Here is a 27,212-nt window from a genome sequence, read left to right as displayed (position 1 = left end):
CACGTTGCACCCCTGCACCCCTTCCTCCAGGAACCCCGGTCTCGGGCACACAGTGAGGCCCCAGGGCCGGTCTGGATGCTGCTCCGGCCTGGCAGAGGGACAGAGAGCAGAGACAGCTGCCCCGAGGGCTTGGCATGGCCCCTGCCCGGGGCTTCCACCGAGGGAGGTGCCCAGGCGTTTTGCTCCCACTCCTTATTCAGGAAAGGCAGCATCCGTGGGAGCTGCCAGCGAACACCCAGTGCAAGGTAAATCCTGACTGACAGACGATGCTCAGGGCAGAGCTGCCCTGCCACTTTCCAAACCTGTCCCCACGCGACCTGCTCCGCAGAGGCGGCCAAAGAGCATCCAGGCTCAGCTCGCCCCCCTGCCAGGCAGCACGCACTTGAATGCGGGGCTGGGAGCAAAGCGGAGCCCGGACTGCTTCCCTGGCAAACCCCGCTGTGACTTACGTGGGCAGGAAGAAGAGCCATCGCAGAGCGGAGCCCCCGGCACACAGCTAGGTTGCAGGGTGCTCAGGACCTGGGACAAGCTGAGCCTGCCCTCAGGACTGCCCCGGCTCCGTGATCGAGCAGCGGATGGGCTGGGGGGTTTCTTTTCCAGCCGCAGACAGAGACAGAACCAGCGTTTAATATCAGAGCAGCAGAAATGGCGTTCACAGCGTGCGGGCCCTCCGCCCTGCAGGGCACCAGTGCCCCAGCCCTCCCGTACGCGCACGGGGCGCTGCAGCCCAGCTCGCTCCTCCACTGCCCCTCTCGCCCATGCTGTCGCACACGACACCTGCCTGGTCCCGGCGCTTGGCAGAATCCAGCCGGCTCAGGCCCAGCCCCAGCGCTTGGCTTCACTGCGGCACAAGCACCGGCGAACCACCTCCTCCGCATTGTCCACGGGCAGTGAGGGGCTACTGTCCCGCAGTGCCTCATTCTTGGTCCAGCCCGTGGCCAGCCGGGGGTTCCCAGCCCCGTCACTGCCGTCGCCACAGGTAGGTCTGAATGGAGTTGGCTGGAGCCATGGCTTCAATGAGACCAACCGTGTCGGCCAGCCCGAAGGTCACGTTCTGCGGGGACCTGGAGAGCAAGGAACAGCCGGGTCAGATGGACCTGCAGCAGCTTCTGAGCACCAGCGATGCACAAGGACCAGCACACAGGTGGGGTGAACCATCTTCTAGGCCTGGGTTTGCCCCAGCAGCCTTCACCCCCATGTGGAGGTCTGTGCAGTGTCCATTCTCACTAATGCCTCCCCTACCGCAGCCTGGGGACACCTGACGCCTCAAGAGCTCACTGCATCCCCCCTGCGAAGGGACCAGCCCCATGCCTTCCTGAGAGCCAGCATGGCCCAGGCAGGACAGGCTCCTGCACTCGTGGGCCAGACTGCATCCCTCACCTGTTAAGGACCACAATCGCCACTGCACCGTCGGGGCGAAGGAAAGCCGAGTACTCCAGGTCGGTCTTCTTGGACTCTTTGGAGGCGACAAGCCCCACACGCTGGGAGCCCTCCGGGATGAACTTACTGCAAGGACAAGAGCAGGAAACAAGCCCAGGGAAGGGAGTCAGACCCCAGCTGAGCTGTCTTAATTACAGACCTGCCTTGCTCCACTCCTGACAAGCCACCGCTGCAACCAGGGAGCTGGAGCCCCGGCAGCCAGGAGCATTCAGGGGTCCCAACCCACCTGAAGTGCCCCATGTGGTAGAACATGGGCTGCTTGTAGAAGATGCCTTCACTGCTGTCCACAATGATGGGGCTGTCCACGTAGTTCTCGACCCAGTTGGGGCCCCCCTCCAGGTCCAGGGCCAGGTTCCAGTCGGTCCAGCCGGCCACAAAGTGGTTCAGGTTCTGCAACGGGACAGCCAAAACGTCTACCCAAATACCAGGGTGACAGAGGGAGAGGGGGAGAGCTAGCAACCCTCTATGGGGCCCGCTGTGTGGGACAGCAGAGGGGCCTCACCATCAGGATGCTGTGGCTGTACTGATTCCCCCGTTCCCAGCAGCCCAGGATGACGTCCCTCTCCCAGAAGTGGGCCCCGATGCACGCCTCTGTGGCCAAGATGAAGTAGTCGGGGAAGAGCTCATGAGTGGGCACCACGGTGTCTTTTATGGGACCGATGAAGTCGAGGTACCAGTGGATGCCGATGCCGTGGACATAGCGAGCTGCCTTTTCATCCTCCAGGACCTGGGCAGCAGAGGAGTCGGCACCTGCCAGAGCCCCCGGGTTGCCCCGCACCGTGGGCACACGGGGCAGAGCGCCTTCACCACAGCCCTCCGGCACCGCGGGACGGAGCTGTCGAGTCCTCGCCAGAGACACCCACCCCACACGGCAGGCTGTGCTCCCAGGGACTCGGGGCTCTGCCGCCGCTCCTCACGCTGGCGGACCCCTGCTCCTCACTGTGCACTCACCACTTTGGCCCAGTGCGGGAGATGCAGCCGGTTGTCATCCAGGATGATGAGCCGGATGCCACGGTGGGAGCTGTTGGCCAGCGCGGGGCCCAGGTCCTGTGCAATGAAGTCCCGCTGCTGCTCAGCCGTGAAGCCCAGGCACTGGAAGGGGTAGTTGTTGATCAGCCCAGCTGAGGGCTCGTTCTCTGCTGTCACAGCCCAGAAGGTCAGGTTGTGCTTGGCGTATTCATCCAGGAACCTGAGTGCAGGGGGAGAGGCGTGAGCAGCCCCAGACCCACCTTTGCACACCATGGGGTGCGTCATGATCACTCACCACCACTGCAGACCCCTGGACTCACCCCGACGACCTCTTGGCACGTCCCCCATCTACACCCATGGGGCCCCATTCCCTCAGACACCCCGTCTGCCAGCTGCTCCTCACCGTACAAAGTAGTTGGCCCAGGTTTTGTGGTACTTGTCCCCTGCCTGCCCCTTCAGTGTGCCCTTGCCAGTGAAAGACTCGCTGGTCTTCATCCAGGTTGGAGAGGTCCAGGGGCTGGCGTAGAGCGACAGCGGCCTCTTGGTCATGGCCAAGGCTCGGTGCAGAACGGGGATCTGCGCAACAGAGCAGAGGGACCAGCTCAGCTCCAGCCACAGGGCTGAGCCCCTGCGCCCCCCCCTTGCTCTCCCGTACCCAGCTCCTGCCCTGGTGCCTCCCCTGCTCACCTTCAGCTTTGTGTCCTCATCTCTCAGGCTGAAGTGGGCAAGCTCGTAGTCAAAGGCAACGTCGTCGTAGGTGTAGGCATGAAGGGAGAAGTCGCAGCTGGCCATGGGGATACGGATGAGGTTGTACTCAAGCCCTGCCAGGCAGAAAGGGGTTAGACTGGGCAGGTGCTGAGAGAGGGACCAGAGGTCTCCAAACCCCACCAGTCCCCAGCCAGGGGGGGCATGCTGTGACCCCAGCACAGCCTTGCCTGCTTCCCCCATGGCACCTGGCTCCCACCTTCCTCAGAGAAGTAGGACCGCAGCAGGTGCTCCTGGGCTTGCTCCGGCAGGGAGAGGATGTTTATAGCCGCTGAGTCGGTGACGGAGCCGCCGAAGCCCTTCACCTTCTGGTACCGCTGCGCCGTGTCCAGGATCAGGACGAGATCTGGCAGGGAGAGACCAGGTGTGAGGGAAGGGTGCGGGCAGGGCTGGACCGGTGCTCGGCGGCACGGCGGTACCTGGTGCGTGGAGGCCGCGGCGGAAGCTGCCCTCGCTGCGCTCCAGCCGCTTGCCGGCCTTGCTGCTCTCGTACTTGACGTAGGCGCCGGGTGCCGGCAGCACCACGGGGTCCAGCGTGTCGCAGTACGTGGCGTTGCACACACACACCATGGAGTCGCGCCCGAAGTACTTGGGGCTGCAGGGCCGGGCGCCTGGGGGGGCACAGGGGGGCGCGGGCAGCCGCCGGCCGGGGACACCCCCGCGGCGCGCTGCCCCCCCCGCAGCCCCGGCCCCGTGCTCACCTGCGGCCCCGGGCGCCGCCGGCACCAGCAGCAGCCAGCCCAGGACGCCGGCGCACGCGGCCCACATGGCGCCTCCGCGACGGCAGCAGCCGAGGCGGCTCCGGTGTCGGTGTCGCTCCCGCTCCCGCTGCATTTAAGGCCCGGCGCTGCCACCCCTCCCACGGCGGCTGCAGCGGCGGCACCGCCCGCAGGGCAGCGCGGCCCGGGCCGCCCCGGTGCCCGCGGGTGTTGCCGCCGCCGGCGCTGGGCGCCTCCGGGGCAGCGGCACCGGCAGCAGCACCGGCACCGGGAGGGACCCAGGCGTCCGGCGCCCGCCCCGCCCCGCCGCCTCACGTGACCGCTCAGCTGACCGCGCCGCGGGGCCCGCCGGAGCCGGGGCTGGGGCCGGGTAGGGCCCGCATCGGCACCGCCACCGCCACCGCCCCCAGTCCGCACCGGGCCCCGGCCCCGGCCCGCGCCGGCCCCCACCCCAGCCCCCGCCAGGCCCCAGCCCCGGTCCCGCCGTCCGTGCCCGGCGTGGCGCAGCGGCGCGGTGCGGTGCGATGCGGCACAGGGAGCTGTGGGCAGGCTTACACCTTTATTTGGTTCTCTAGCGAGTGTCAGAGCAGCGGGGAGCACCCGCAGCCAGGCCACAGCGGCGGTGGCGGCAGCCGGGGCCCCGTGCGCCGCCCAGGCCGGCCGAGCCGTGCAGCGGGACAGCGGGGGCGCCGGGCACCGCCAGCCCAGCCGGGAGCCCCGCGCAGCCGCCCCGGCGCCGGCCCGGAGGGTTGCATAGCGGGGGGGGGGGGGCAGGGGCCGCGGCCTCCCGCCTCCATGCCGCCTCGCGGGCCTCCGGCGTCCGGCCCCGCCGCCGGCACCTGCTCCCCGGGCGGGAGCCCTGTTCCCCGCCAGGGCTCGGCCCGCGCGGCCGCTCCCGGGGTCCGGCCCCTTGGTGCGGCCCCGGCACGGCGGCGGGACGCCCGGCACGGGGTCCCAGCCCCGCCAGGGCCGGCAGCGGAGTCCAGCAGCCCCGGCGCTGGCGGCCCTCAGAGCACGCTCTCCTTGCAGGCGCCGCTGAGGCTGCGCGGGCGGCCCCGCTCCAGGCGGCGGGCGGACAGGAGGCGGCGCAGGGACGAGGTGGAGCTCAGGTCCCCGCAGCTCTGCAGGTGGATGCCGTCGTGGGGCCGCTCGGCTCCCGGCCGGGCGCTCCAGGGAACCTGCAACGGCACGGCCATGGCAGGCTGGCGGGGCCGCAGGGCAGCGGGACGCGCGGCTGCTGCCCTGCCCAGCGGGGCACGTGCCGGCAGGATGGCAGGGGCGGCCGAGGCGCTCGTCACGCGCCTAAGCTGTCATTAAGAACAGAGCTGTTCCTGTCACGGCTTCCCGAGCCAGGTCAGGTCGCCAGCATCCTGCAAGCACCGGCTTATCCCGGAAAGCAGGAAAAGGGTCATTATGCTCCCCAGCTGGGGAAGTTAAGGCCGGGGCGTCCCAGTGCCTTCCTCAAGGCTGCAGTGAGTCAGCGGCAAAGCTGAGGCCGTTGCAACACAGAGGATTTTCCCACTCCTGCCTCTGGCCAGGCCCAAGCAGAAGGGGCAGCTCCTGGCTCACGGAGGGAGGATCCGAGCTTCCCGCACCATGAGGGCTGGGCTGCCGGAAGCAGGCTCTGCCTGCGGATGCCAGGATGGGCAGCACCGAGCCTGGCACGGGAGCACAGAGGGAGCCGAGACAGAGGCACGTTGGATGGTCCAGCATGGAGGTGCTGCTGGGAGCACAGGGCCGGAGCAGGCACGGGCGGGACAGGGTGCCTGGGGAAAGGGAAGCAGCGGCTGCTGGTGCCCACCTGCTTGTGCCCTTGGGAGCTGTGCCCGGGCGCCTCCACCGCCGCGGCCAGGCTGCGCTTGGGTCTCTGCAGGAACCTGGCCACCAGCCCGCGGGTGCCGCGGCAGGCCTTGAGGTCCCCCAGGGAGCGCGCCACCGTCTTCGACAGCTGCTGCGGTGCCTTCCTGCACACTGGCGGCTTGTTCTTCCCGGTGGAGCCGGCTCGGAGCAGCGGGGGCGAGTCACAGTGCGGTCGGTGGAGCAGGCAGGCCTCCGAGCACAGCCCTGCCAAGACGCTGCTGTGGGACGCTGGGCATTGATAGGGCAGCCCCGGCCCTCCCGGCAGCCCTGGGGAGCCCAGGGGGTCCCGACCCCACCGCCCACGGCTGCTGCTCTCCACCATGCCCTCCACAAAGGGTGCCACGGCTGCAGGAACGCCCCCACCTCCCGGCCACCCCAGTAATCCCAGACCTGGTGCCCCAGGAGGGCTCTGCCCTGACCTGTATCTGCTGAAGAGTTGGACACAGTGTCCTCCAGTGCTTTGGTATAAAGTACTTCCCTGAAATCTGCTGGGAGCAGGAAAAGCAAACTCAGGTGTTGGCACAATGCGGCCAGGCTGCGCAGCCCCGTTGCACCAGCCGCCTCCGTCAGCACTTCCCCTCGGCTGGAGCAGCGCATTCCCATCCGCCTCCCTCCCATCCCCTCGTGGCGGCAACCTGCCTCCGGATGGCCCCAATCCTGCCTGGCTGCAGAGAAACACGGCCTCCCCCGAGCAATGGGGATGTTCCCCCCCGCCAAACCCACCGGCCCTGTGCACGCGCAGCCCTGTCCCCGCAGCCGCCCCCGTCCCCATCCCCACCCACCAGTGTTGGCCACCGCCGCCGTGCCGGGGTCGCTGTGCGATCTCACGAGCGGGCGCCGGCCCAGCCCTGGCGCCGGGGACGAGGGGCAGGAGGTCTCGCTGCTGCGGCGCGGGCGGGCAAGGCGGCCGCCGCTGGGCCCCGCAGAGCGGGCGCCGCCGCCGCCCTGCAGCCTGCTCCTGCCCTTGAGCCGCACCTCGGGGAAGCAGGGCCCGGCGCAGCGGGCCAGCCCCTCCAGGCGGTTGCAGCTGTGGGTCACGGCCCCCCCCACCAAGACGCCCTCGTGGCCCGGCTCCGCCGTGGAGCAGGAGTAGGAGCGCTCGCCGCGCACCCGGGGCTGCGGCGCCTCCTCGAAGGGGCCCTGCAAGCCCAGCGTGGGGCTGCGCGCGTGGTGGCTGCACTGCATGCAGTCCACGCTCAGGCAGTAGTCCGCCCGGCTCCGCTGGATGGAGCGGAAGAGGACGTAGTCCACCGAGCGCAGGGAGCCCTGCAGCTCCAGCAGGCACGAGTCCTCAGAGGGGCTGCTGTCCCCGGGGACGTCCACCATCTCGGACATGATTAGGGACCCGCTGTCCATGGATGCTGCAAGGAAGGCAGCTACCGTCAGCAGGGACCAGCCCGGGAGGGCAGGAAAGCCCTGGGCAGCTGGCGGCACCTGTCTCCCACCCCCACGCTCCCCTCCGGGGGCTCACGCACCTTCCCCACTGAGCACGATGGAGGGGACGCGGTCGCAGGTGCAGGTGTGCGAAGCATCCGTCAGCTGCGCGTCGAAGAGCGTGGCCTGCGGGACAGCGCGCTCAGAGCACCGGCAGGGCCGGAGCTGTGCCAGGGCAGCCGGTGCCGGCCCCGCAGGCGGCCCCCCCCTACCTGGCTGTCTCCTCGCAGCCCCATGACGGTCTCGTAGGAGGGGGGAAAGTCGGTGGGATACAGTGGCACGGGGCTGTCCATGGAGCCATTGTAGGTGATGCTGCAGGGCCAGAGCGGGAAAGCAGAGTCAGGCAGGAGGAGCTGGAGGTGGTAGGCGGCCCTGTGCTGCCCCACGGCGCACGGCCCCGCTCCTGGCAGGTACCTCTGTGCGTCAGTCTCGGAGCTGCAGGTGTACTCGGGTGGGTAGTAAGGGGGTGGCGGCACTGGAGGCACAAACTCCTCGAAGTCCATCATGCTCTGCAGGAAGGTGTCGGGCGGCGACGTGCACTCCAGCGTCACAGAGCTCGAGCGCTGCGGCACCAGCTGCAGAGAGCGGCATGAGGAGCGGTCGGCGGGTGCCCCGTGCCCGGACACGGCTCCGCGCATCCCCGCGGGGCCCAGAACTCACCACATGGACGATGTCCAGGGAGAAGATCTGGATGCAGCAGACGACAGTGGAGAGGGTGCAGACGATGGTGGAGAAGACAGTCAAGCCACAGACGCTGAACAGAAGATCCTGGGGAGGAGAGGGGTGAGCGGGGGCCGCGGCCCCCAGGTGCAGGGACCCTCGCCGCCCCTCACCGCACCCACCTTGAGTGCCACGCGGATGCCCCGGCAGTCGGGGTGGGGGAACATGGTCAGCGTCTTGCTCTGCCCGCTGCAGGAGGCGGGCACGGGTGCCAGGAGAGCCTGGCAGCAGACGCACATGTCCCTCTCCTGCGGGCGACGAACGCCATCAGCAACCGCGAGACGCAGCGGACACCCCCAGACAGAGCCCCAGGCCATGGCTCGCTGGGACCCAAGTGACCGGCCCCGCAGCCGGAGGCAGCGCGCGCTCAGCACTGCGGCACCCCTGCCCAGCCCACCGCCCCGGCCCAGCGTTACCGTCTCACAGGCCTCCAGGGACTTCACCAGCTGTGCGCTCTGGCAGGACAGGATGGAGCCGGCCAGGCTCAGCATGATGCCCAGGACCGACAGTAGCGTGAAGAAGGTGATCTGCAGCGGGGAAGGAGAGCAGCCACGAGCTGGGCAGGGCTGGCAGAGCCAGGAGCCACTGGCCGGCACGTGAATGCGTGCGTGCACAGCCATCTGTCCCGGGGCATGTGGGGCCGCGCGGCCCCTTTACGCAGCCCTCCCCAGCTGGGACATTTGCAGACGGGGAGCCGCGCGGGGACATGGCTTTGCTCGCCCTGATGGCCCCCCCACGATACGTACCACCAGGGTGAACGGCCGCTTCCAGGAGACGATGCCCACGAGCCCAGAGAGTGCCAGCTGCAGGCACACAGGCCGGGCAGTGAGGAGGGGGAGAGGTCTCTGCCAGGCAGCGGGGCCCAAAGCAGCCACCCACCTCGTGGCAAAGCCCCATGGGTGGCCCCACGAGGACGGTGCCCGGAGCCCCCACACTGCGAGCCCGGAGAAACTGCTGATTCAGGGCGCTCGAGAGCCCAGGGGCCGCAGGCGGCTCTGCAGCCAGGGTCCGTGCCGCGGGCTCGCAGCAGAGCAGCACTGGACCACCGTGAGCCCGGCTGCCAGCCCAGGCCCGCTAGGGCCTTGCCCTGAGCCAGCCCAGGCAGCAGCGGGAGCAGCCCGCAGCGCAGCGGGGGAGCCAGGCAGGGCTGCCGCTGCCCTCCCCATCACCAGTGCAGCATCCCGCACAGCCCTCCCTGCCCGCCGCTGCACAGACCCATCCGGGCTCCTTCCGGCAGGTCCAGAAGTGGGTCGGCCCGGCACACAGCCCGGCTAGCCCCGGGCACGGCCCCTGGCCCCGCTCCAGAATCCCCGTCCCCTGCAGAGTCACCCCAGGGCACCCGCGGGCTTCTCCGCGGCCGCCCCCGGGGAGGGGGCACCGTCGGCACGGCGCCCCGGGGGCAACAGTCCCGAGCGCGGAGCCGCTGCGGCGGGGGCCGGGCCGGGTCCCCAGCCCGGGCTGCGCATCCCCACGCCGCGGGGCCCGCCACCCGCCGCCGGCCCCAGGCTCACCGAGAAGCCGGCCCAGGACGGGCAGGAGTGCCGGATCTTGGCCGAGGGCGTGATGGTGGCCGCCACCAGGCTGAAGGTGACGATCAGGACGCCCAGGATCACTTGGACGAAGCCCAGCACCAGCAGGATCTGGAGCCAGGCGCGCTGCAGGCGGAGGCGGGTGAGGCTGTGGGACGCGCGGGCGGTCAGCGAGCGGCTGGAGCCGCTGGGGGAGGGCATGGCTCCGCCGCCGGCCGCGGGGGCACCGGCACCGGCACCGGGCCCGCCCCAGCCCGGGGCGCCGGCGGCACCGCGCCGCGGCGGCCCCGACCCCGGCGCCGGCTCCGGGCGAGCAGCGGCGGACGCTCTCCGGGAGGAGGCCAGGCTTCACCCTACGAGCCCGGGGCTCGCCGCGGGGCCGCGGGACGCCCTGGGAGCAAACCCGGCCAAAACCCGCAGTCCCCGAGCGCCGCTGTCTCCGGCCATTCCCGGGCGGGCCGCGGGCGAGCGCGTCCCGAAGCCGCCGCCGGCCCCCGGGCAGCGCTGGGAGGACGCGAGCGCTCCCGGTCGCCGCCCGCGGGGCCGAGGAGCATCGTCCGGCGGCGCCCGAGCCGCAGCCGGAGGCGGCGCCCGGTGCGCGGAGCCGCCGCGGCCGCCCGCAGCCCCTCACCGGCGCGGCGCGGCCGGCGCATCACCCCCGCCGGGGCCCTGCGGGAAGCGCTGCGCCCCGGCGCCGCCGGTGCCGCGGGGCCGCCGCCCGCTGGCCCTGCCCGCGGCTGCGGCAGCGCAGGGCAGGGCCGGGCACGCCACCGCCCGCATCCCCGCGGGAGGCTCGGGCTGCGCCGGCACCGGCGGCCCGCCCCTACGCGGCACGCCGGGAGCTGTAGTCCGGGACGCCGCCCCGAGCCCCCCGGCACGGCGCCCCGGGCGCCGCAGCACCGGCCGCGGCAGCCCCCAGCGCCGCAGCGGCCCCGAGTCCTGCAGCACCGGCTGGGGCAGCCCCAAGCCCCGCTTCTCGCCTCCCCAGGCAGCACCCCCACATCTGGCCCTTCCTGCACCCCTTTCATCATCACACGCAGAACGAGGGAGCCAGGGGTTAATTTTCATTTATTATTTAAATAAAAATTGAAGCCAGCTTTGCATTTGGCACAGCAACAGAAGAGAGATGCCAAAACAAGAGCTACCCAGCACGGAGACAGGGCTGTCACACTAGCAGGTGAGGAGCAGATGGGGACAGACCCCGCGGCAGCAGCAGCCCCTCTCCCCCACCCAGGGTGGCGGGAGGACAGACGGCTCCAGGGGACTTGCCCAGTGCGCGGGCTCAGACAGGTGAAGGCACCAACCCCTCTCCACCCCCCCCCAGGAGCAGCGAGAATATAAACCGAGCGTCATCCGTGCGTCCAAGAGACGGGTCGAAGCAGAACTCGAGTTTCTGCCGAGCAGGAGGCAGGAGGTGCAGGTGATTCCCTGGACGAGAGGCACTCCCCGGGGTACCCGGCCCTGAGCTTGCAGGAGGACAGCAGGGAGCTAAAGGACACACAAGGCAGACACAGGGCAGCTTTGCAGGTGGGAGCTGGCTCTCTCCCCTCAGCAGGGACAAGGCTGGAGCCCCACCAGGGGCAGTGCCCAGGGGTAACAGCACCGTCGGCAGCAGGAGAGGGCCAAGCAGAGGGGAGCATGAACACGGCCAGCCCTCCAGCCCCCGCTGCAGGCAGAAATAAGGGACAATGTTCGCCCGCTCACAGAGGGCTGGACATCAGGGGGGGCAGGGGGAGCAGGGAAGGTGCAGAGGTACCAGGAGCCCTTCCAGCACCAAGCCTGTGTTTAGGGTCCTTCAATTGCCAGTCCCAGATGGCTGCAATTTGGCACATGGGCTAAAGGCAGCCACCACCGCCAGAAGCATATGCACCACATCTGCCTCTCACAACAGCCCTTTCCCTATCCCTACACTTGGAGCAGACTCATCCCAGCAACATGAGGGACAGAGGGAGAGGGCAGGTAAAGGGGACTGGTTCTGGTGCTGCCTCCCAACTCAGTGCCCCCTGAGGCTGGCAGCTCCTGGGGACAGAACAAGCCCAGGCCCACAGGAGCAAGCCCCAGGGAAAGACAGGGGTGATTTCTTAGCAGAGAATCGGGCCCTGCTTCAAAGGAAAGGAGAGCAAAAGCTTCCAGGGAAAGAGCTAGCCCCCACACACCCTGGGACTGGGACACAAGCGGGACCCTTTGTGCCCCACAGCACACATGTGGCATCACCAGGGGGGAAACGGGAGATCCACGGGCAATAGTAGGGAAAGGTCAGCAGCTGCTTCAGTCCCTGTCACAGATCTGAAGGAGACTCCTGCTCCTCAGCAGCCGGTGCTGGAAGGGATGGCGATGGCAGGTGCAGGGCTCAGCCACTGCACCTCCCATCCTGCTCCTCCTCCCCTTCTCTGTCCACCAAGGGAAGGGGACCAGCACAAACCAAAACAGCCTCCATCCATGAGGGAAGGGGTTAGAGCAGCAGACAATTCGGCACCAGCACTTCCAAGCTGGGATGAGGCAGCCTCCAACAGCTGATGCAGACACACGGGGATCCAATGAAAGTGCAACTTGGATTTCCTCTTCTTTAAAAATAGCCCATGTGCAAGTGAGAAACCAGGGGCTTGGCCCGCCCTAGGGTGCCCGGAAGGCGTTGGTGGCTGCACCCGCTGCAGCATTGGCCGCTGCAGTGCGCACTGCCTGGTTGGAGAAGACACCCGCAGCAAACTCCTCCTGCGCTTTCTGGAAGCTGGCACCCGTCCGGCGGTACAGAGAGTGGATCTGAGGGAGATGGGCAGGCTCAGGGGTCAGTGAACCCACCCTATTTCAGACCCCAACACCTGATGAATGGAGGAGCAGCATACCCCAACAGCCTGTCGCTTCGGGACAAGAGGACAGGCAGAGCTCAGCCCCACGCCCGCCAAACACCAGCTTTGTCCTCCCAGAGGAAGGGGCGATTCTGCCCCAAGCTCACTTCCTACTCACCTTTTTCAGCATGATGATACCCAGCACAGCCACTGCTGTGAAGAACAAGGACACCAGGATCATCATCACAGCCACAGCCGTGTTCTTCCTCAGCGCTATCAGACTCAATATCCAACCACTGCAAAACAAGAGGTGGTTGCCCACAAGAGCCATCTTTCCCACCTGCCTTCTCCGGCTCCAGGCTAGTCAGCTGGCCAGGGCTCTCCAGGGCCAGCACAACCCCTACCTGAATCCCCAGTTTGGTATGCCAATTGCCTCCAGCACATACACGACGTTCTGGGCAAAGAAGACGAAGAAGAAGACAAAGAAGTTGAACGAACTGTCGCTCCTGGTAGTAAGAGAAAGAGAAGGTTAGGCCACCCCTGCCAGAGAAAACAATGCTCAAGCCTTCTTCACACCAGGGCACAGGGGACATAAGGTATATGCAGGCCGTGGACTCACAGCTACCTCCCACCTCCCTTACCCACATGTTAAGTGACTTATAGCAAGGAGAAATCAGAGGAAGGGATGTCCAACAGCAAGGTCCACAGAAAAACCTCCTGTGACCACTTTAGGGTAGCCACATCCAAAGCAGCATCTGTTCCTCAAACACAAGTTCAGTGCAGGATTGCCATATCCCTGACACCTTTAGGAAACAACAGCTGGGATGCCCCCAGTGCCACACTCAAGGCAGGTGCTCGTTCTGTCGAGGAGTTCAGTTCCCCCAGTTACAAGCATCAGCCTTGCAGGCACCACACCCCGCTGCTTTGCTGGTCCCAGAGCTCAAGCAAATACACACCTGAAGGCTTTGTACATCGGCCTATACCAGCAGACAAAGGAGCAGGGCGTGTAGAGAAGAGCCCAGAGAATGGAGAGGCCAAACCCAGAACCTGAAGAAGGCTCCACACAGAACCAGGCCAGCGAGGTCAGGAAGTTCAGGAAGAGAGCAATGGTGCTGGCTGAGAGAGGATGTGGGTCAGGCAAGCTGAGCAACAGCAAGGCCCCACCCTTCCCGCACCCAGAGATCGTCCCTCCAGGCCGCGGCACCAAGCTGTAATCACCGGTCTCCCAGGCAGCGGGATTCGCTCAAGGACAGGGCACTTGTTCCCCTACCTCCCCACCAAACACAACAAGATCTGCCCTTGCATCCTGGCCAAAGACTCACCCATCCAGAGGTAATACATGGTAGAAACTGTCTTCTGGAAGTCAGCAGGGATCTCCACAGGGATGTCTTGGTAGAAACAAGGCTTCACAGGACAGAAGGATGGCAAGGGGGGCCAGTTGTTGAGCCTCGCTACAAAGGAGAGGAGATGGGACCCAGAGCACCGCGCTGTTGGCACCGAGGGGCCAGGAGAGCTCGGTCGCCGCTGTCCCTCCCCTGCCCCAGCTGCCTCCACACTTACTGGCCGTGCTGCCAAGAGCAGCATTCTGCAGCTCCCGCTCCCGCCGGTCCAGCTCCTCCGCCTTCCGGTTCAGCTCCTCTTGCCGCTTCAGCAGCTCTGCTGTGGCCGCCGCCGCCGAGGCCTGCAACTGAGAAAGGTTACCGGCGCCTCCCACTCCCCCATCCGTCCCGCGGGCCTGGCCACCGCTCCCGTTACCTGGGTGCCATAGGAGCCGTAGTTCTTGGGCTCGGGGGGGCTCGGCCTCTTCGGGGGCGGCGCAGCCGCTGCCGGCGGGGGCGGCTGGTACGGCGGGGGCGGCTGCAACGGGAGAGCAGCTCTGAGGGGCTGCGCGGGCGCCCGGCGGTAGGGCCCGGGCCCGGGCCGGGCGGGAGGCGGGCGCAGGGCCGGGGGGCGAGGCTCGCTGTGCGGCCGGCCGCGGCCCCAGCAGCAGAGGGGAGCGGAGGGGAAGGCGGGGCGCGGCCCGGCGCGGCGCTTCCTTACCCCGGTGCCCTCGAAGGGGTTGTACACGTCCAGCGTCGCGTACTCGGGGCCGGGCCGGTGCTGCACCACGGCGGGGTCCTGCAAGAGAGACGGCGAGAGCTGGAGCGGGACGGGACGGGGCGGGGCCGGGCCGGGCCGAGCGGGGCCGCGCCGCCGCCGCGCACCTGGAAGGGGTTGCCGGGCTCGGCCATGGCGGAGCCGCTCCGCCGCCGCCGCCGCGCCGCCGCCGATTGGCTGCTGCCGCCGCGACGTCACCGGCAGCGCCCGCGGCGCGAGGGAAGCCCCGCCGCAGGGGGGCTGTGCGCACGCGCGGGGAGGGCGGGGGGGCACGTGATGCGGCCACGTGGCCTGGACCAACGTCACGTGCTCCGCGACACCCTCCCTCCCCGCCGTCGCCGCCGCTGCCGCCGGGCTGCGGACACCGCCTCCCCGCCCCGCTCCCCGAGCGCGCGGTGCACGCCGGGAAGGGAGACCCCGCCCCCGGCGCGGTGCACCCCGGGAGCGCGTGCCCATGGCAACGCGGCCCGGTGCGGGCCAGGGTTCCCCCCCTCCCCCCCAAGCACCGGGCGTACCGGGGCCAGGGCGGCCGGCCCGCGGCCCTCGCGTCACCGGGCCCTGCGGTCGCCGGGCCGGCACCACGCGGCGCCTGGGGCCGCTTTCCTCGGGGCGCCGGCGGAGCAGGAGCCACGCTCGGCTGTGAGGCCCAGGGCTGGTCCCACTCTCCCCCTGAAGGCCGCCAGCTGCTGCTTGTGGACTTCGTTCTGGCAAGGAAACACAAGGGTCGGGTTAGAGCGGCTCAGCCCAACCGTTAGGGGAAAGAGCCTCCCGCCTCCTTCCCGGGCCACCTAGCCACAGGTCAGCAGCAGGTGAACAGCCCCGGAGCCACAACCAGTGCGAGGCCCACAAAGCTGCAGGCCCTTGGGGGTGGTTTCAGGCCCGAGCTACCACTCTCTGAACCAGCCCCAAATATCACATTTTAGCCATAACATGCTGTGGCTAGATTCCCTGCGAAGAGGAAGTTAAACCTTCTGCTCCAGGCTGGTAGCCCCTGCTCACACACTGTCAGCAGCAAGCCCCTTACTCCGGAAGGCGGTACTTCTCCCGGAGGCGGCTCCTCATGGCTGCCCGTTCGGCTTTTTTCTCAGCGTAGAACTCATCCTGTTCGTTTCTGAACCAGATGGAACGTCATCAAGGAGTGTTTCTCAGGGTTTGCTTTTGGCTAGAGGGTATCATGGGCTCTACCAAGGCATGGGGACCCAGGAAGTTAACAGGGTCCTGTTCCATGGCTCAGCTATCGTATGCACTTCCTCATTAAGCTCACTGCTAATGCAGACTACCATCTGCACTTATCCTCTAGTAGGCATCACACACAGAAATAAAGACAAGTAAACTGCCCAAAGATGGCTCCATACAGACAGGTCTGTTACAAGAGCGGTTCCCCCTATGTGTATATATTAGGGTCCTTATTCAGATGGTTCAGCTAGACTTTCAGATTTTACTGGGATAGATGCAGGGGCACTCACTTCTCTTCCTGACTTTTCTGGTCATGGTGCTGTTCCCCTGGACCTTTCATGTGACCTCCCAGGAATGGGCAGTCTGTATCCTCGAGGAAATCCGCAGAGATGCAGCAGAGCAGCTGTTTCACTGGGGCCCCAAAAAATGACTTTACGGTAGACTCCATGGACATAAAAATTGTGGAAGTTGTGTTAATAGAGGGACTGGAACAGAAAAGGCAGTAACAAAAACAGCTGTGGTAGTGAAATACTACCTCCCACTACCACCTAAAAGCCACCAAGCATCTGATATGCCCTGTGCAGTTGCAGAGATTTCTCTGTCTCTGGTCAGGGAGGAATTCATGGCATGACAAGCAGCTTGGGGAATTTTTTGTGTCTCTTTGCCCAGTTATTTATAGGGATCCCTGCTTTAACTGATTCCGCCAACTACTAGCTGCATGCGGACAGCACACTGACACCCCATGCCAAAAGGGAATTCCTCAGCATCCTGAGAACCATGACAGCGAGCACAACAGATTTGTCTATACCCGCTTATCTAGTTCCCAGTCCCACCTCCCAGTACTTAGCAACAACTGCACCTCTCTCAGATAAAAGCATTCTTTAGCCCTAAATAAAGAGACTTACAAAGTCACACGCACCCAAATTTACTAGCTTCCGCTTCAGATGACCCAGCTGGCACCTTGAGTGGCACTCTCTGCCGGGTATTTGAAAGCTGTGAATTCAAATTTTGGACACCAGGCTTTTATTTTGCTTTTTAAGGTCCAAGAGGCAGACTGCAGATAAGTTATTTGCTCAATCTAGTTCTCATCTGGACTCACCTGGGGGCTGACCACACACAGCAGCACCTGCTCTTCCCTATGTTCTCGTTCCCGGGCACACACCACCTTCCTCCGAGCTGCGCGGCAGGCTGCTGTCTGACTGAGCAATACGGCAGATTAAAGCTCCCAGCCTAAGCTCTTTATGTTAGGATCATAAGCACATGAAAATGACTCAGTGTCACCCCATCCAGGTCTCACCCCCCACTAACTCCAGGTGAAGCTGGTCTTTTCCTTTATCCCTCTGAGCGATGACAATCTGCCACAAGCAGATGGTGCAACAGCAAAGCAAAAAGCTCCTACAGCACAGGCTCTGCCTGTGACTGCTGTGTTACTGACACCAGCCCCAAGGAGACTCTTCCAGACGGGCATTGGCAGAGCATCGACACAAAGTTTCCATTAAGTCTGCAACTTCCTCAGCAGTTCAAATGGGACAGAGTCCAAACCAAGGCCACAGCCTTGGTTCTACCACTGGTGAGAGCCAAAAGCTACAGACAGAGCCTGTTTGACAGCTGACTACAGAAGTTAGTTACAGTTGATGTAGGCACCTGGCCATCAGTTTTCCAACAGCCACCAACAGTAGCCAGTGCTCCAGTCCTACAGGCAGTGAGAAGTCCCCAGTGTTCTCCCTTTTCTATAAGCTGGACACATTTCATATTTAGTATCTTCCCACCTCTGACTATTAGGCATAGGGCATGATGAAGGGGCCGCATGTGTTTTGCTACCCCACATAGCAAAATCTGCTTGCCCTGAACTTAGCTCAGATCCAGCTGCAGCCCTCAGTGCCAAGAGCAGCTTCTACGAGGTGCATGCTCAGGCACCAGGCCAGCATCCAGGCTTGGAGAGAGTTGTACAGGTGGATAGAGCAAGTTTTGTTACCGAGGTTCACTGGGCCAGGAAGAAGCAGCTTCCTTCCTGCAGGAAGTGGGTGCACCTCCCTTCCCCCTGCAGGGAGCAGCGTACAGCCACTGCACGTCAAACAAAACCAACCAGAAGACTGTATTTGTCAGTAGGTACAGCACTGGAGCTGACTCCCCTTTTCCTAGGGAACTGACAAACAGCTGGGTGTACTGCTCCATGAAGCTGATGTCCTCAGCCCACAGCTGGCCTCGGGCAGAAGTCAGCCAAGGTCCTCAGCCAAACCCAGTGCACTGAGGAGGCTAAAACAGCCTTCTGCTGGTCCAACCACAGACCAAAAGGTTTATTCACTTCATATTTATTTTTCACAAAGACTGTACAAAATTCTTATAAAACTCTGGTGTGGGGATGGGCTATGACATTGATCCAAAAAATAATTCCCATGCAGTCCCACCAGTTTCATAACTTACAAGGAAACAGATAAGCTACAGAGAGCTGAGTCCTGGAGTATTTACACCGAGGAGGGCAGGAAAAAACAAGAGACAAAGCAACACATGAACAGAGGTATTTACAATATGGACATAGAGGCCTCCTCGCTTGGGATAATGGCAGCAGCAACAGCAGGAGGTTGGGCCTATGGTGCTCAGAGGCTGATATAGAATATGGGTTATTTACAGTATCTCACATATTAACAGCTTTACAAACGTGTCCAGGGAGTTCTTTTATGTATAAAAAAAAGCACCAAGTGTCTGAATAGAAATCACACAGGCCTCCACGGGGGCTAGAATCTGAGGGCAGGCTGGCACCTGTGGCGTCACCGACTGATGTCTCGGCTAGAGTCCCACATTTTTGTGCTTGGTTCCATTTCCAACATGTCAAAGAACGGGTGCTTGAGGGCCTCGGCCAGGGTGATGCGCTTGGACGGCTCGTACTCCAGCATGCTCTCAATGAGGTCGAAGAGGCGGTGATGATCCTCAGCCTCAGAAGTAAGGTACCTCTGGGGAGATGGAGAGGAGAGGTCAGGGCAAAGGACACTGTGCCCTGTCCTGGTCACAGTACACTCCCCGGGGTGAATGGTTAAGCTAGGAGAAGAGTGGTTTGTTTAGACCCTCACTGGTCCTAAACCTGAACTGCGGAGCACTTTAACAAGCGTTGAACCACCAAGTTTTCACACACACAACCTCCTTCCCAAGCACTTCCTGAAGTCTCCTCATGCCCTTCAGATTAAGCTCAGGCTGCTACCATCTTCCCAGTTTACATCTGGGGCAGCCAAGATTCCTAGAAGATACTGGTCTGAGCCTTTCAGTGGCCCAAGCTTGCCCATGTGAAAAATGATCAAGAACAGGGGCAGGAACTGAAAGATTCTACAAGGAGAAAAGGATAAACCAACTGGATGCTCCTGCCTACGCCACCTTACCCGTAGCGGCTTGCAGTTTTCCCTGACATAGCGGCCGGCAGAGGTGTTCTCATCCCAGTCCAGGCGGCCATGGTAGAAATATTTCTGTTTCCTGTCAGAAGAGGTGGCAACAGGTTACAGCAGAAAGGACCAGGCATAAAGCAGCTTGCAGCAACAGCAGCACACCAACCCTAGCACCACTCTGCAGGGGCGCACAGGACATTGCAATAGCACGGACAACTGACTCCAGAGGCTGCTTCAAAGCTTGATCCCTCAAAGAGAACCACTACATGTGAAGCAGGAAAGAGCCGGCAAGCCTGCAGCGCCCAGCCAGACTTGCTCACCTGGTCTTCCGGATCATCCGAGAAGGAATTGGCCCTAAGATCCTCTCCATCATGGCCAAGTGCTCCCGGTTGTCATGTGTCTGAGGGAAATAAATGTAAAGAGGAGGGGCATGGAACAGGTTTCAGTAGTTTTACCTCCAGCCCTGGGTATTCCCCCTTTTCAGAATCCCTTGCTGGCCAACACCTGGGCCATCACTACCAAACTGCAGTGATGAAGGGAACTCCATGGGTCCCAGGGGCTCCTGGCTGTACTGGGAGACAGCCAGGATTCCTCTTCCATCAGCTGTGAGGTGGCCACCCAGCATACGGTTCTCACCTGAAACAGGGTGAAACCCACATAATACTCAAAGATGATGCAGCCAATGCTCCACACATCACAGGGCTGGCTCCAGCCAAGCTCTAAAAGACAAAGGATTTTTAAAGAAAAGATCAGTTATTGCCCAAGATTCCAGATTCTTCTCCCTTCCCCTTATAAAAAACAAACAAGCAGCTGAAAAAAGAATTCCCATTCCAGCCAGGCTCGTGATACTCTGGTGGCAGTATACAGCCCAGCTGCTGATGATGCCAAGACACTGAGTTATAAGTTGTTGGCACTCCCAGAAAATAACACTATAGAGCATGTTCAAGGTAAAGCACTTCTCATCTCCCAAGGTAAGCCCAGGACACCTACTGAATGACGTGGGGCAAATGCTTAAGCCAGCAAGCCGTGCCTGATGCCCTCAAGGCAAATGCCTGCCTCTACAGGCAGGCCAAGCCTGTGGTACCTACCCAGTATGACTTCTGGGGCCCGGTAATGCCTGGTAGAGACAATCGTGCTGTGATGCTCATGATCAAATGTGGCACTGCCAAAGTCCACCACTCTGATAGCTGTGCTCTTCACACTCCGCTCATCTCGCTTCTTTGAGAGGGAAGGTGATATCAGTTACTGAGGAGTTTCACAGTGTGGGCTTAGCCTGTTACACAGCTGGGGCTTTCACCACAAGGGGACCACAGGAGTGGTCTGCTTTGGAGGGCATCTTTAGGGCTGGCACCCACTCTCCAATACGCAGCACAGTCCCCAAAGACACTCGCACCATCACCCAGATAAGCCTGAGGTCTCTATGGCTCACTTATAGAATATGCAGGCAGTTCATGCACAATGTAGATCCTGAAGCAATGCATGAACGTAATCTGTCCAACCCTGTGTGTCTTGGGGCCAAGTTCTAACTCCACCCATATGCTGATAAGGTCAGGGATACCAAACAACCCAAGAGGAGACTTCAAAAAGCGAGGCAGTTCTGTTACCTTTTCCAGGTTATAGGTGAGTTCGTAGTCTGAGTTCACAAAGAGGATGTTCTCAGGTTTGAGGTCAGTGTGAGTGAGTTTATTGTCATGGAGAACTGAGGAAGCAAAAAGAGTCAGGGTCAATGAACACAAAGCCAGGCTGCATACACCCAATGAGTGAGCATCACTCATTGCTTGCTCATACTGGCACCAGTTTAGCCCGCATTTAGAGTTGGGTGTAAATGGTCAGGCTAGCTCAGACCAAGATGCTTAGAGAGAAGAGCAAACATTCATTACACTGATTGCCAGAATGTGCAGGGGGGTGGAAGCTGGAGTGCCCTGATCTACTACCAGCCCACATATATCAGAAACAGTACAATCAGGTAAAAAAAAAAAAAAAAAAAAAAAAAAAGGATTCACTCCACACATGCTTCCCCACCAGACTGGCAGGAAGTCTCAGCCTCAGAATCTGCACAGCAGCGCCCCAGCAAAAACTTGCTGCTTTGGGCCATCAGCTGCAGAACTCGCATGGAAGTTGGGAGCCACACAGACATCCAGGTCAGTCAAGGAACAGCGGAGAGAAGAGCAGTGGACACTTACACTTCACAGCCTGGCACACCTGGTAGGCCATGTGTCGTACTTGGTGGATGGGATAAGGCAGATAGTTGTTGTCCTTCAGGAAATCAAAGGTGCTAAGCCCCAGCAGTTCAAAAGAGATGCACATGTGGCCATGGTAGTCAAACCAGTCAAACATCCTGACACAAAGGCTGAGAGAAAAATTCTGATTAGAGACAGCTCTGCATGCACCACTCACAGCACTGTTATCCCTGCACCAGGCTTGGTATTGCTCAGTTCACGACCCCCAGCAAGCCAACATGCCTCCAAAAAACAGCCACAGATGAATTCAGTCATGCAATATGAAGTACCTCTCATCTCATTCTTGTGACTGTGCTAAAACAGTGCTTTCTTCTCCATTTTGTCACACACAGCATACTCACTTCTTGTTCTCAGGATCCTTCTCATTGATTTTCTCCAACACGTTGATTTCCAGTCGGGCAGCCTCTTTGTACTTCTCCACATTTTTAATGATTTTCAGGGCAACACGTGCACCACCCCTGGGGAGAAGCAGGAAGAAAGCGCAAGACCACTTTTGAGTCGGGTCAGAGAACCTGTGCCCCACAGAACGGAATTTTCTGAACCAGCCTCATCCTGTGAAGATTTGTGCAGCACAGCCTTCCATCATTATTGTTCAAGCCAGGAGAGGGCCTTTATTAAGGGGGTGAACAATGTCCACCAAAACAGTGCCTTTTACCTCACTACAGACAGCCCTGAGATTCCCCCCAGCCCCTCTCCAATACGTTCTCCATGGGTGACCCAATAGGATGGGTGCCCAGACCAGCAGGGGAAGACTGGAAACAAAGAGACTCATTTCCACTCCCATGTTCCCACCTTAAACAAGAAAATCTACTTCACCCAGTACGTTCCTTTTTCTTCTCCACCATGTCCCTCCCTGCCCCAGCGCCAGACCCACAAGCAGGCATACCTCCGGTGATCTATGCATTGCACCACTCTGCCAAACGTGCCTTCCCCTAATGTGCTAATAATCTCATCTGGGAGGGAGAGAAAAAGAGAAAGGAACATGAGAGAGTGAGCACAACCTGGATGCAGTGCATACACAAGGCAGAGGAGAATGCATTGCAACACCTAACCTGCACACAGCTTGAGAGACCGGAGCAGCGGAAGGCTGACACCGGCTGCACAAGGCAACTGCCCTAGTTCCCTGGCACTTCAGTAACAATACAAAATATAAACGTAGCTTTAACAAAAGGGGAAGGAAAAGGAGAGGGTTTCTCTTTAATAAACAATGAAAATAAAATGAAACAGAAAGATAAGACAGATCTGCGACTGCGATGGGAGCTTAACTAGAGAGCTAAATTATGTTACGATTTGGCTGTACATCTTTCTTGTAGCCAGTCGCCGACGCGATAGATCAGATGCCCCTCGTCGTCGTCCTCCACACTCTTGGCCCTTCTGCTGCTCTGTCGACTCCGCTGCTGGCCCAGGCAGACAGGGAATTCATCATTCACCAATCAGATTTTCAAACCAGCGCAGCAGCCAGCGTCACGCATTGGTTGGTTTGGAAATTCACATGGTTGTTTGAGGAGGGGTTGCAGGAGGAGATTCCCAGCCAATTCATACGGCACAGAGGAATATATAACGATAGGGATATTGCAAGGGAACATGTCAAGATACAACACACTAGCTCAGAAAAGAAAAAAACAGTTTGCTTTTCGTTGTAGCAAAAAAAAAAAAAAAAAGAAAAAAAGAAAAAACCTACAAACAGCCCCACCCGAACCAGTGTGAGAGCAGAGATGGCCAGAACAAGGGCTAGCAGAGGGGCAGTGGAAGGAGCCAGCTGCTCTTGCTCCTACAGGGGCTTGGAGAGGAACAGCAGCAGCGCTGGCATTCAGGTCCTGGATCAATGCCAAAGAGCACGCTGAAGCACGACTCTGCCGCCGGGCAGTCAGTGACCACGGGGAGAGGCTCACTTCAGCCCCACATCAGCCACTGAGGAAAGGCAGCAGGAGGCAGGTGCTGGGAAGTCCTTCACAAGCAAAGGGCCAGACTGCCCCACACAGACACTCCCCATCCCATTCCAACAACCTCCCGCTGTAGCTTCCCCCAGCCCCAACACTCAGAGAAAGATGAACTCAGAGATTTCAGAAGCAATTCTTGGCACAACGATCCATCCAGAACCAGAGAGACCTCACAAGTAACTGCCTGGGGGCAGACATGACACTTCCTCCTAGACCCTCCCCTAAAGAAGCTGGTCCTGGAAAGGCTAACCTCCAGGAGAGAAGCAGAGGCCCAACAGGGAACAGTGACAGCCTGGGATGAGTCAGGTAAGAGATTTATGCCAGAGAAGAGAAAACTCCTGCCTTCAGTTCTTCAGCTAAGTATCCCCACACTTGGGAGCAACCAGCCAGCAGACTCGGGACCCTAACCCAGCCCCTAATCCCGTCCCTGGACATACAGTCAGAACAGACCAGACAACACTGAGAGCTCCACACACAGAGCAGAGGACGTGTCTGGGGTCTAACAGAAGCGGAAGGCGAACAGCAGAACAGACAAGAAGAGAAAGCCAGGGACACTGCTGGGAAGAGCCTGTGATGGTTGCTGCCTCCATCTGAACTGACCAGTCCACAAGCTACTGCCCTTTGCCAAAGCCCCTTGCACAACATCCCAAGTCAGCTGGGCCCACCCAAAAGGATCCTACTCTGACACAGAAACAAACCCACAGAGAGACGGAGCTTCCTGCCGCAGAAGACAGACTCGAAACGGGGATGCACAGCCACCAGGGCTGCAGGCACCAGACTACCTGTCGCAGGCAGACTGAGCTCTCTGGGATCAGGATCATCTGAACATGTGCTGTACAAACCTCACACAAAGACTGTTTGGCTGGGGTTCCTAGGCAGCTCTTTAATGAGTACCACAGAACAAAAGCAGCACTCTGAGGGGATAAAGGAGTTGAGGACTGCAGCACTCCCCCCCGCACCCCCCTGAAGGGACAGGTCAGCCTCGCAAGGCACGCACGTCCTCCCTTCACTGCTTTCAGAGAATGGCTACCACTAAGACAGGGTTTGAGCTGCCTGTGCCCATCTGGCACAGGACAGCCACTGCTGAGGCGCGTCAGGATGGCGGACAGGAACTGCTGCCTGCATCATAGGTTTTCTACGCATTTCTCAAGCTGAGTCTGAGAGAGTGTTAGAAAGTGAGTTTTCTACTTACCCAGCTCGCCACCTGGGAGAGAAAGGTTACAGGGGAGGCACACCACAGCGGGATACTCACCGATGAGGAGCGACTAAAGGACCGGCTGCGGCGCCGTCTCCGCCTGTGCTTACGCCGGCTGCTTTTGCAGCTCCGGTAGCTGCCCTCACGGTCCCGGGAGCGTCGGTACTCATAAGAATGACGATACTCAGGATCGTAGTAGGCTTCCCCTCGCTCACGGCTGTAATCGTTCCGACGGTAGCTATCACAGTAACGCCGGTCATAGGCCCTCCTGTCTGCTGAGTGGTCGTCGTAACTAGAGAAGGGGAGCAACCAAGGGGATTTGATTATGAATACAGCCGGAAAGCTGCAGCTCAGAGCACACAAACCCGCCAGACATAGATCAGGCCCTGCTAAATGGGGTAAAGGCAAAGAGCAGGGTGGCTTTGGCAAATCTTTAGGAGCACAAACTGAAAAGGAGTGTTCACACACTCTTCCAGGTGACAATTGCATCTGTGCTTTCACCAGGTCACCTGCGGGAACACTGACTGGCCCAGAGCCTCCTGAACAGGGCACAGGCCACCCAGCTACCAGAGGCCGATCTGCCCCCAGCTGCTTCCGGCCTAGTCAGAGAAACACAGCACAGCCCACGCTCCCTGCTCATCTCTCCAGACTCACCTCCTGGACCGAACGTGGTAACTGTCTTCCCGACGGTGCCGACGATCACGCTCACTGCTGCTCGATCGGGACCGCGTCCGCCGTCTCTTGTGTTTGCGACTTCTGTAACGCTCATGATAGCTGCCCCGGCTGCTGCGTTCCGACGAGCGGTACCTTCTAGAGTGAGGCATCTGCAGGAACAACAGAAGGTTATGACCACAAGGCAATTGCAAGTGAGAGAAAGCAGCATGCACAGCCAGCAGCCAGAAAACTGTTAGGGCAAAGAGGGGGAGGGGATCAGCAGCATGGCTGTGTTTGGCAGGGAGGGGACAAACTTTTAAGAGGTCTCAGAACCTCATACTAGAGGGGGTGCAACCATCCACACAGGCTGCATTCGCCGCAGTTTAGTTTTCCACGCGACATTCCCTCTCCTCAGCTCCCACCCCAAAGTCTTTGCTGGCCACAGCTCCAGAAGCAGCACCTGCACTTCCGATGCTTCCATCTCCTTTCTTTCAACCAACGTGCTCCCCAAACAGATACACACCAGGAAAGAGAAAAGGAAACCAAGGAAAACTGAGGGAAGGTGAAATGAAGCTCAGGATATTGCTGGTGCTCAGCCTAAAGTCCTTGCACCGGTATTGGAGACACCGAAGCAGGCGACTCCTGAAGAGAGGTCTCTGGTTTAGGGCTGGGCAAAGCAACACCTAAGCTCCTCACTGCAAGCAGAGAGGGTCCTACAGGATCCAAGCAGCAAAAAAGCCCTTTACATGCCCAGGGGTCTGCTAATTAAGCCTTGAAGACCCTATCTCAGGGGGAGGGAATACTCAATTTTGTCTCCCAGACGGGATATTAAAGTCAAGAACAGAGGAGGAAATTCCTCAGTAAGATCACGCATCAAAGTGTGATCACCTGGCGCTCCAGTTCCTAGGACCCTGCTCACTGGAGCTACCTGTAAGACATTACCCGCACATACTCTGGGTCTGAAGCATTAAGCAATTAAAGTTGCCTGGCCTCCATAGGTAAGAAGTCAGAGCTCCTTTTGTCTGCATACCTCCCGCTGGGCCTTCCTTCCCCACAAGGTACACTCACGCACCTGCCCGATTCCCTGCACGCAGAGCTACCACAGCACAAAATTGCTGCCGGTGACGGGGTGACATGGCAGCAGGTACTCCTTGTACGCGAGCAAATCTCAGCCTCGAGAGCAGAGCCAGGCCTGCTTGGAGCCAGGGCCAGGCGGCTGGCGAACGCGACCAGCGCCGCAGCCCGGGCAGCTCCAAAGGCGGCTGTGCCCACCGCGAGCGCGGCAGGGCCGAGCCGCTCTGGCCTTTAATTAACACCGGCGCTGGAAGGCGGCGCTGGCAGCGCTCCAGCCGCCGGGCAGCCGCTGTACGAGAAGGCGGAGGCCGCACCGGGGCGCCTCGGGGGCCGGCGGCAGCGGAGGGGGTCGGGCAGCAAGCGGGGCCGCCGGGCGCGGCCCGCTCCAGGCACGGGGCCGCCCCGCGACCGGGAGTGGAAGCACCGGGGCCTGCCCGCGGGGACCCACCGGGAGCGCGGGGACGGGCGGCGGCCCCGCAGCCTCCCCCCTGCGGGCGCCTCGCCGCCGGCCGCGGCCTCCTCCGGCCGCCCGGGCCCGCCCCGCCGGCGCTCGGGCCGCGGCCCAGGCGGGGAGCCCCGGGCCCGGCGCGGCGGCGGGGCCGCGCCCGCTAGCCACGGAGGCGGCCGCCGCGGCCTAGCCCCCGCCCCGCCCCGCCTCGCCCCGCGCCGCACCGTCCTCGCAGCCAGCCCGGTGCGCTTGTCCCACAGGAAGTCCGTGATGGCGGCCGTGGGCCCCCGGGGATCCCGGGCCCCTCTCCGGCTCCTCTGGCTCCGTTCGCCGCCGCCGCCGCGCCCCGCCGCGCCGCGCCGCCGATCCGGGTCCCAGCCAGGCCGCGCGCGCCCCCGCCCGCCCCCGCCGCGGCGCCGCGCACGCACGCACGCACGCACGCACGCAGGCGGTGCGTCAGGCGGCGCGGCGCGGCTGCGCGCGGCTCGCCCCGCCCCCCGCGGGTGGAGCCCCGCCCCCCGCCGCGCCTGGGCGGGGCTCCCGGGGGCGCGGTGCCGGCGGTGGCCACCGGGCGCCCCGCCGCTGCCGCCGCCGCTGCCGCCGCTCCCGCGCCGCCGCCTCCCGCCGCTGCCGCCGCTGCCGCGCCGCCGTCGCCCCTGCGGGCCGCGCCGTGCGCAACAGGCGGGCGCCGGCGGCCGGGCGCGGCCGGGGACCGATCGCCCGCCGCGCCGGGCATGTGCGGCGGGGCGGCGGGCGGCGCGCCCGGGCAAGGGCGTTTGAAGGAAACGTGAG

The 27,212-nt window shown here is 62.2% G+C and overlaps 3 protein-coding genes across 6 annotated transcripts; all 3 read right to left on the bottom strand.

Annotated features, from left to right (window-relative positions):
• Nucleotides 1–607: 607 nt before the first annotated feature.
• Nucleotides 608–4,106, bottom strand: GBA1 (glucosylceramidase beta 1). Its single transcript, XM_067313189.1, has 10 exons — nt 3,876–4,106; nt 3,594–3,785; nt 3,374–3,520; nt 3,097–3,230; nt 2,813–2,985; nt 2,392–2,629; nt 1,943–2,167; nt 1,667–1,830; nt 1,381–1,506; nt 608–1,064 (listed from the first exon to the last, which is right to left on the bottom strand). Exons 1-10 carry the CDS (start codon nt 4,006–4,008, stop codon nt 962–964), a joined length of 1,635 nt encoding a protein of 544 aa, XP_067169290.1. The 5' UTR covers nt 4,009–4,106; the 3' UTR covers nt 608–961.
• A 597-nt stretch (nt 4,107–4,703) lies between these two features.
• Nucleotides 4,704–9,637, bottom strand: ENTREP3 (endosomal transmembrane epsin interactor 3). 4 transcript variants are annotated; one of them, XM_067313307.1, is made up of 12 exons: nt 9,419–9,637; nt 8,654–8,710; nt 8,324–8,434; nt 8,030–8,155; nt 7,848–7,955; nt 7,602–7,762; nt 7,400–7,499; nt 7,229–7,313; nt 6,536–7,114; nt 6,173–6,241; nt 5,695–5,957; nt 4,704–5,071 (listed from the first exon to the last, which is right to left on the bottom strand). In XM_067313307.1, exons 1-12 carry the CDS (start codon nt 9,635–9,637, stop codon nt 4,901–4,903), a joined length of 2,049 nt encoding a protein of 682 aa, XP_067169408.1. In that variant the 3' UTR covers nt 4,704–4,900. The 4 variants fall into 4 exon arrangements, with proteins under 4 accessions (XP_067169408.1, XP_067169409.1, XP_067169410.1 ...); XM_067313308.1 differs by having other exon boundaries at nt 6,173–6,238; XM_067313309.1 differs by having other exon boundaries at nt 4,902–5,071; nt 5,695–5,971.
• An 850-nt stretch (nt 9,638–10,487) lies between these two features.
• Nucleotides 10,488–26,792, bottom strand: LOC106494342 (dual specificity protein kinase CLK2). Its single transcript, XM_067313235.1, has 20 exons — nt 26,645–26,792; nt 24,899–25,068; nt 24,302–24,536; nt 22,410–22,506; nt 21,996–22,062; nt 21,451–21,567; nt 21,053–21,219; nt 20,474–20,568; nt 19,958–20,087; nt 19,506–19,588; nt 19,190–19,269; nt 18,867–18,957; nt 14,263–14,340; nt 13,978–14,079; nt 13,783–13,903; nt 13,545–13,673; nt 13,179–13,338; nt 12,627–12,728; nt 12,401–12,518; nt 10,488–12,196 (listed from the first exon to the last, which is right to left on the bottom strand). Exons 2-20 carry the CDS (start codon nt 25,066–25,068, stop codon nt 12,050–12,052), a joined length of 2,289 nt encoding a protein of 762 aa, XP_067169336.1. The 5' UTR covers nt 26,645–26,792; the 3' UTR covers nt 10,488–12,049.
• Between the last annotated feature and the right edge of the window lie 420 nt (nt 26,793–27,212).

The sequence above is a fragment of the Apteryx mantelli genome, chromosome 31 (assembly GCF_036417845.1).
Source record: "Apteryx mantelli isolate bAptMan1 chromosome 31, bAptMan1.hap1, whole genome shotgun sequence".
Taxonomy (NCBI): Eukaryota; Metazoa; Chordata; class Aves; order Apterygiformes; family Apterygidae; genus Apteryx; species Apteryx mantelli.
This window is presented reverse-complemented; position numbering and strand designations above follow the sequence as displayed.

Bases quoted from the DNA above. Each gene is read 5' to 3' on its own strand.
- GBA1 (XM_067313189.1), bottom strand. From the start codon at position 4,008: ATGCAGCGGGAGCGGGAGCGACACCGACACCGGAGCCGCCTCGGCTGC. The intron at 2,168-2,391 runs GTGAGTGCACAG...TCTGCTGCCCAG, and splicing joins TCCCGCACTGGGCCAAAGTG to GTCCTGGAGGATGAAAAGGC. The intron at 1,065-1,380 runs GTGAGGGATGCA...CTTGCTCTCCAG, and splicing joins GCGATTGTGGTCCTTAACAG to GTCCCCGCAGAACGTGACCT.
- ENTREP3 (XM_067313307.1), bottom strand. From the start codon at position 9,637: ATGCCCTCCCCCAGCGGCTCCAGCCGCTCGCTGACCGCCCGCGCGTCC. The intron at 8,711-9,418 runs GTGAGCCTGGGG...GTGTGCCTGCAG, and splicing joins CGTCCTGGGCCGGCTTCTCG to CTGGCACTCTCTGGGCTCGT. The intron at 7,115-7,228 runs GTGCGTGAGCCC...CCTTCCTTGCAG, and splicing joins CATCGTGCTCAGTGGGGAAG to CATCCATGGACAGCGGGTCC.
- LOC106494342 (XM_067313235.1), bottom strand. From the start codon at position 25,068: ATGCCTCACTCTAGAAGGTACCGCTCGTCGGAACGCAGCAGCCGGGGC. The intron at 19,589-19,957 runs GTAGGTACCACA...TTTGTCTTTTAG, and splicing joins GGCCCCAGAAGTCATACTGG to AGCTTGGCTGGAGCCAGCCC. The intron at 13,674-13,782 runs GTAAGTGTGGAG...TCTCCTTTGTAG, and splicing joins TGCTCTTGGCAGCACGGCCA to CGAGGCTCAACAACTGGCCC.